General features: G+C 42.3%; 1 protein-coding gene across 1 annotated transcript in view; it reads left to right on the forward strand.

Annotated features, from left to right (window-relative positions):
• Window positions 1-881, forward strand: part of LOC124795480 (ribosome biogenesis protein SLX9 homolog) — an 82,263-nt gene extending 81,382 nt beyond the window's left edge. Inside the window, exon 4 of the mRNA XM_047259518.1 lies at window positions 675-881. Coding sequence (XP_047115474.1) covers window positions 675-795 — 121 coding nt within the window. The 3' untranslated portion in view covers window positions 796-881. The remainder of the gene's footprint in view (window positions 1-674) is intronic.
• The last annotated feature ends 7,466 nt before the right edge of the window (window positions 882-8,347 follow it).

Raw genomic sequence — 8,347 nt, forward strand, 5'->3', positions numbered from 1 at the left:
TTACCTTAGGGGGAAAAAAGGACAGGTATACACTCGCACACACGCACATATCCATCCACACATACAGACACAAGCAGACATATTTCTGCTTGTGTCTGTATGTGTGGATGGATATGTGCGTGTGTGCGAGTGTATACCTGTCCTTTTTTCCCCCTAAGGTCTGCTTGTGTCTGTATGTGTGGATGGATATGTGCGTGTGTGCGAGTGTATACCTGTCCTTTTTTCCCCCTAAGGTAAGTCTTTCCGCTCCCGGGATTGGAATGACTCCTTACCCTCTCCTTTAAAACCCACTTCCTTTCGTCTTCCCCTCTCCTTCCCTCTTTCCTGATGAGGCAACAATTTGTTGCGAAAGCTTGAATTTTGTGTGTATGTTTGTGTTTGTTTGTGTGTCTATCGACCTGCCAGCGTTTTTGTTCGGTAAGTCACCTCATCTTTGTATATATATATATATATATATATATATATATATATATATATATATATATATATATATATACGGACTGGGTATAGATGACACAGTTAAAAGTATGCTTGCAGGTGAAGGTTGCCACTGAATAGTTAATGTTATATACATTCTGGATAAAAAGTTGGTTTTTGTAGATTTGAAGTAGACAGTGTATATCCTATGATATTACTTTTCAAGTAATAATAGTGTTACAACATTTTGCTTACAGGTTACATGATGTGGCCAGTTTTAAGAGGCTGCTTCACGACCCCAGTTTTAAAAAGGACCCATCAGCAGCTGTTGCAAACCTCATTCAGGAAAAGATCAAACAAAATGTAGAGAACTCTTAATATATAATGTACTAATTTATACAGTAAATTATTGCATATTATTGTACATATCTCTCTTCAGATTAAAAATAAATTTATGAACTGTTTTGAATGAGTTTATACAATGATGACCATCTACTTTCAGTGTTTTACGTTGTAAAAGTACACTTTCTGAATGTTACTGTGAGGTGGCCAGCTTTTTGACAGTGAAGGAACGATTATGGTCCTGTTGTGAAGTATATGCTGACAAAGAGACTGGGAAATTACTCAGATGATTGCTTTTCTAAAGGCGACAGAAACTTTCCACATGCAAGAGTAAGAAAAGTGATCTGATGCAGATTATACACACATCAAAAAAAGTTTTGCATCACCTCAATTCCAAGAGCTCTGGAACTTGTACAGAAAATTGGAATAGAGATCAAGATAAACATCATTTCCGCCCTTTTTATTGCTCATGAAAAGCTCACATTACATGTTGTACCACCATACAATGAGACCTTGAGAGGTGGTGGTCCAAATTGCTGTACACACGGGTACCTGTAATACCCAGTAGCACGTCCTCTTCTGTTGATGCATGCTTGTATTAGTCGTGGCATACTATCCAAAAGTTCATCAAGGCGCTGTTGGTCCATATTGTCGCACTCCTCAATGTGGCGGTTTGGCGTAGATCCCTCAGAGTGGTTTGTGAGTTACATTGTCTATAAACAGCCCTTTGCAGTCTATCCCAGGCATGTTCGATAGGGTTCTTGTCTGGAGAACATGCTGGTCACTCTAGTCGAGTGATGTCATTAACCTGAAGGAAGTTATTCACAAGATTTCCACGATGGGGGTGCAAATTGTCATCCATGAAGACTAATGCCTCACCAGTATGCTGCCGATGTGGTTGCACTATTGGTCAGAGGATGGCATTCACGTATCGTACAGCTGTTACAGCACCTTCCATGACTGCCAGTGGCATACATCGGCCCCACATGATGCCACCCCAAAACAGCAGGGAACCTCCACCTTGCTGCACTCACTGGACAGTATGTCTAAGGTGTTCATCTTGACTGGGTTGCCTCCAAACACGTCTCCGATGATTGTCTGGTTGAAGGCATATGGGACACTCATTGGTGATGAGAATGGGACACTCATTGGTGAAGAGAATGTGACACCAACCCTGAGCGGTCCTTTCGGCATGTTGTTGGGCCCATCTGTACCGTTCTGCATGGTATCGTGGTTGCAAAGATGGACCTCACCCTGGATGTCGGGAGTGAAGTTGTGCATCATACAGCCTACTGGCACAGTTTGAGTCATGACACGACGTCCTGTGGCTGCACAAAAAGCATTATTCAACATGGTGGCATTGCTGTCAGGGTTCCTCCGAGCCATAATCCGTAGGTAGCGGTCATCCACTGCAGTATTAGCCCTTGGGGGGCCTGAATGAGGCATGTGATCCACAGTCCCTGCCTCTCTGTATCTCTTCCATGTTCGAACAACATTGCTTTGGTTCACTCCAAGGCCCCTGGACACTTCCCTTTCTGAGAGCCATTCCTGGCACAAAGTAACAATGCGGATGCAATTGAACTGCGATATTGACTGTCTAGGCATGGGTGAACTACAGCCAACACAAGTCGTGTACCTCCAGTGGAATGATTGGAACTGATTGGATGTTGGACCCCCTCCATCTGATAGGCGCGGCTCAGGCATGGTTGTTTACATCTTTGGGCAGGTTTAGGGAAATCTCTGAACAGTCAGAGGGTCTGTGTCTGTGATACTATATTCACAGTCAATGTCTATCTTCAGGAGTTCTGGGAACTGGGGTGATGCAAAACTTTTTTGATGTGTGTAGTTACCACAACTATTTAGCAAACCACTACACATTCTTGTCATGTTTATTTTGTCTACTGTCCTTATGGCAAGAGGGGATTTCTGACTGTAAAAGAAGGCTTGGTGCAGCTGCTTCACTTGACTGCCATGACCAATCACATAATATGATTTTGTGTACATTCCTATGGCAATAACTTAATGTTGCCCCTGTGATAGGCAGATCTGACTTTTGGTCGACGTTGCAGTAGCCATTTGCACTTTGTGGCCTTAAGTTGGCTACAGTGCTGGTAGCTGTCAGAAATCTTCTTTTGCTGTACAGATTATAAGCAGTAGAAATTTATACATTTTGGTCTGTGACATTCCTCAAACCAACAGACATTACTGCTACCGTTGTTCTGTGCTCCGGCAAGTGTATTTCCTATACTGGTACTTGTTATGAGTAGGTATATAGTTGTCTCTGATACTAATCAGAAATGTCCATCATCTAAAATAACTGACCAATTGCAGGTGAGTAATAAGAACTACACCCTAAATAATTAGAGCCCATCTTCTAGCAGATAGACTTTGCAGCTTATAAACAGAATGCACATTGTCAGTACCTCTACTTAACTCAGGTTATTGAAAGACATTTCAGATAAGACTGGTGTTATCTACACACATAGTAGGAAGAAAATAATGTATCATTTGTGTTTCTCAGTGACATAGTTGTGCACTGCTGTTGCTTGCTTTGGTAATATATTGGTGCCTCTCAACAACATGAGAGACAAAATGAAGAAAGATACATTGCAGAGAAGGTGGTTTGTTCTGTATTACAGGTAGGTGAGCTGTTTCAACTTAGTGTGCAAGATAATTCTTGTCATATCCATAACATTCTGTAGGCTACACCTACTTACTCCATAGATGACAACTGTGGGAACTTAGTGATGATGATTCAGATCAACTTTAACAAAACATGGGTATCTGAATTGATGGCAGACCACTTGGACATAATGGAGTCTGCCCGAGTAGACTAAATTTTCCTCACTTCTTATAGGGTTTCCACAGTGAAATGCGGTGAGCTGTGGAATTTCTATAATTTAATTTTTTTCTGTGAATCTTTAAACAGTAGGTTGACCGCTTATCTTTCAAAGAGAACAACTTCCCTGCATTTCTCTAATTGCAGCTGTTCTGTTTTTGGCATAAAGTCACAATCAAAAGGAATAAATCTGTATTTTAATTATTCTTATTACAGTATGCCATTTAATAAATCAACGGCAATGGTTATTTCTATTACTTTATTTATTCCATAACTTATGACATTGAACCTATCAGTTCACAAGCTCAGTTGATAAGCTGTGTTCATAAGTTTATCAGAACGGTATACAATAATAAGCAAAAGTAAAGCTCAGGCTGATAGACATCAACTTTTGTTTTACGTCTTTCGTATTTGTAGTAACCAGGTAACACATAAAACTGATCCAAGTAACAAAAATATGGCTTTATTCAGAAACCCCTTAACAATGGAAGTAAATAAGCCTCTTGTGACTCCACGCATAACAAGACAAAAGAATCATACAGAAGGTGCAACATAAGTGATATGTGGAATGTTTGATATGAGCGGTTCAAACTGAAAGAAAATAATGTGGGGTGTGTGTCAGTGCTACTCCGCTTATATATAAGCATGAGTCGCTGGTAGGTGGCATGGCAGGGACATCTAGTGGCTGCTCCGTGCTGATACAGTGGTGGTTGATTTAAGTACACACGTGCAGTTATACTACACTCGGTGCACTCACAGTTGCATGCAGAAGTGGCAGGAACAGTACACCTCTCCCTCAGGCAGTGGAGGAGACACCGGTGTTCTGATGAGAGACACATCCATCGCATCAAGAGTGGTGGCAGCTGGTACTGACAGTGAGGTTGGGACAATGTGCCATGTGGGCACTGGAAAGCTGGAACCCCAGGGTGCCACACATGGAAGAGACAGCCAATGGGATGGGGGCACCTTCACAGCAGGCGACAGTGGGCTTGAGGTAGAAGGTAGTGGGGCAGGCTGCAGTGAGGAGGGCCACACTCACAAACCAGCAGCTTTCAACAGTTAGCAAGTGCTCAGCTGATCGAAGTGGCATGCCACCAACCTGTTCCGTATGGACATCAAAGAGACAGTGTCACCAGTGGTGGACAACAGTGGCCGGTATCCACTTGGGCTGGTGACCAGACCCGTCCACTTACACCAATGATTCCGGTGCAAAGGAGCAGGATGAACCCAACCTTGGCAGGTGCAGCGCACGCCTCAGAAGGTGGAGGAGTGTGCGTGGCTGCTGGCTGTGAAGCAACTCAGTGGGCTCCGCTCCCACATAGGCGTGAAGCAATAGGTACTCAGAAAATGGAGAAGGGCATTGTTCTGTAAAGAATCCACGAAAAACTTTTAATTTGGGACTTAAACATACGCACTAGTCGTTATGCCTCGCCGTTTGATTGAGGGTAGAATGGTGGAGCCGTAACATGACGAATGCTGTGATGGGAATAAAACAATGGAAAGTTGTGAGAAACAAACGGGGATACATTCTCGGAAACTAAGGTACAAGGCAACCCTTCAATAGGAAAAAAAAAAAAAAAAAAAAAAAAACTATGCCCTCAACTGACATCGAACGCATACCAGAGAACGTAAGAAAACCAGGAAAATGGACCTAGAAATGAAGAGCCAATAGGAATTCAAAACGGGACCCACATGCGTTCCTTTGGATGGCGTGGAGCAGGCCAGGGGGACAGAGATGCCCTGGAAGCTGCCTGCTGTCAGTCAAACTGCTCCCAAGCCGCAACAAAATGGGAAATTTCGCCATCAATCCCTGGCCAAAAAACATGTTCTTAGCTAACAGTTTAGTGTGCAAAACTGGCCAGTGGCACAGGTGGAGAAGACGTAGAACCTCGCACTGTAACACGGCGGGAATGATTACTCTGTGAGACAGGTCTTCCGTGGACAACAGTGAAACACTGTCAAAAACACAGAGGCGATACAAGTAACCCAGCATGTAGGGCATGCCAAATATTCATGCTGGACAAAACAGAAAGTACAAGATGGAAACAGAGAACACTGATGCTGGTGCTGTGGCTTTCGTGGCTGCCTAGACCTGTCTTGGTCTGCCCGGCACTGTGCCCGCATGTTTACTGCTGCCACTGCCACTTCCTCGTGCAAGGTATTTGTCATCCTAGTTGCACATCTTGTGACCCTACTGCCACACTGCCTCACACTTCAGTTTGACCATCCGCTGCCTGGGAAACTTCAAAAGATTGCATAAGAGTAATTATCTGCACCAGTAATGAATTGACATGTATGGCTAAAGCTGTGAAGTTCGCTGCCTGTACCCTGTATGATTGGTTTGTTTTCTTGTGGTATTGGTAGAATTGAACTCAAACAGCTATGATGTGTTCATTTATGATGGTAGTTGGACAATAAACTGCACATGTGATCAAAAGAGCTGCTGATTCTTGTAAAGGGGCAAGCTGGTACAGTAATTGATACACCTTTGGTGGAATCCACGAGAGGAATAAGGCTTTGCACAAATTTGAGTCCATCACCCTGAAAGCCAAAAACTGCTGACTGAGCCTTTTCTTGTAAGCTTTCCAATCCTCGGCTGAATCATCATATGGAGGTACAGTGTGGGGACAGACTGGTGGAATGGTACGCTGTCTGTTACTAAAAACCAACAAAGTGGTGACTGATGAAGTAAGCTGTATGAAACCACACTTAAAGACTGCACACGCGGAAACCGGTCCAAATTTATTGCCAATCATATAGTAACTAAGTAAAAGATGAAACCAATCCAAGTAACACAAATTGGGTTTATTCATAACCTCTGAACAATAACAGAAATAAGCCTCTCATGACTCCACATGTAACTAGACAAATGAATCGCACAGAAGGTGCAACATAAGAGATACACAGAACAGCTGATGTGACTGGTACAAACTAAAGGAACATAGCAAGCGTGAGTCAACGCTGCTTCATTTGTGTATAGGTTTGAGATGCTGGTTGACAGTGCAGTGGAGATTTAGCCGTGTGCTTGCTTTCCACAGGATGCCTCTAGTGGCCATCCCACACTGATACATTTAGCAGTTGATTTAAGTACACATATGTGGCGACACTACACTTGGCACACTCACACGTGCCAGTAGCAGGATACGATGGTACTGTTACCCGTGTTGTCCCTAGAGCTGCACCTGGGTGTAGTACTCTCAGGTTCCCCTACGCACTTGGTACGGCACTGGTAGCAGCATGCAGCATATGCTGCAATGGGCTTTCTGTTACTGAACTCCACCTCTCGCATGTTGCCCAAGGAATACATCACATGAAATTATACAAAACATGAAATTCATATCAAAATAAATAAAAAACTATGTTTATACAAAATATTGATGAACTAAATGCTTATACATTTTGGGCCTTCACAGCTGTTTCTGTATAAGACAATTAAATTAACATACAGACAACAAGGGCATAGAAATATGTGCACATTTGTCTCAAAATGTAATTCTTCTGAATTCTTGCATGCTGCCTCATTTAAAAAATTGTTTCTATTTTTAGATATTCTTGACCTATTTCTTATACTGCCGTGAAATAATTACTTTCAGTTACACAACAAACATAATTTTTTCCCATATTTTCGTTCACTAATGTTAATCCACTCAATAAATGTTAGTACTGTTCCTAGTTTGTCTTATAATACCACTAGTTTATTAATTTTTCTCAGGATAAGAAGCCATATGGAATTTACTGTCACTACTTCCTTTTCAGTAGTTGCAGGGGCAACAGTCTGGATGATTGACTGATCTGGCCTTGTAACACTAACAAAAACAGCCTTGCTGTGCTGGTACTGCAAATGGCTGAAGGCAAGGGGAAACTACAGCCGACATTTTTCCTGAGGGCACGCAGCTTTACTGTATGGTTAAATGATGATGGCGTCCTCTTGGGTAAAATATTCCAGAGGTAAAATAGTCCCCCATTCGGATCTCCGGGCGGGGACTACTCAGGAGGATGTCGTTATCAGGAGAAAGAAAACTGGCGTTATACGGATCAGAACGTGGAATGTCAGATCCCTTAATTGGGCAGATAGGTTAGAAAATTTTAAAAGGGAAATGGATAGGTTAAAGTTAGATATAGTAGGAATTAGTGAAGTTCGTTGGCAGGAGGAACAAGACTTCTGGTCAGGTGACTACAGTGTTATAAACACAAAATCAAATAGGGGTAATGCAGGAGTAGGTTTAATAATGAATAGGAAAATAGGAATGTGGGTAAGCTACTACAAACAGCATAGTGAACGCATTATTGTGGCCAAGATAGATACGAAGCCCACGCCTACCACAGTAGTACAAGTTTATATGCCAACTAGCTGTGCAGATGACGACGAAATTGAAGAAATGTATGATGAAATAAAAGAAATTATTCAGATAGTGAAGGGAGACGAAAATTTAATAGTCATGGGTGACAGGAATTCGGCAGTAGGAAAAGGGAGAGAAGGAAACATAGTAGGTGAACATGGATTGGGGGTAATAAATGAAAGAGGAAGCCGCTTGGTAGAATTTTGCACAGAGCACAACTTAATCATAGCTAACACTTGGTTCAAGAATCATAAAAGAAGTTTTATACATGGAAGAAGCCTGGAGGTACTGACAGGTTTCAGACGGATTATATAATAGTAAGACAGAGATTTAGGAACCAGGTTTTAAATTGTAAGACATTTCCAGGGGCAGATGTGGACTCTGACCACAATCTATTGGTTATGAACTG

This window comes from Schistocerca piceifrons, chromosome 4 (assembly GCF_021461385.2).
Source record: "Schistocerca piceifrons isolate TAMUIC-IGC-003096 chromosome 4, iqSchPice1.1, whole genome shotgun sequence".
NCBI lineage: Eukaryota > Metazoa > Arthropoda > Insecta > Orthoptera > Acrididae > Schistocerca > Schistocerca piceifrons.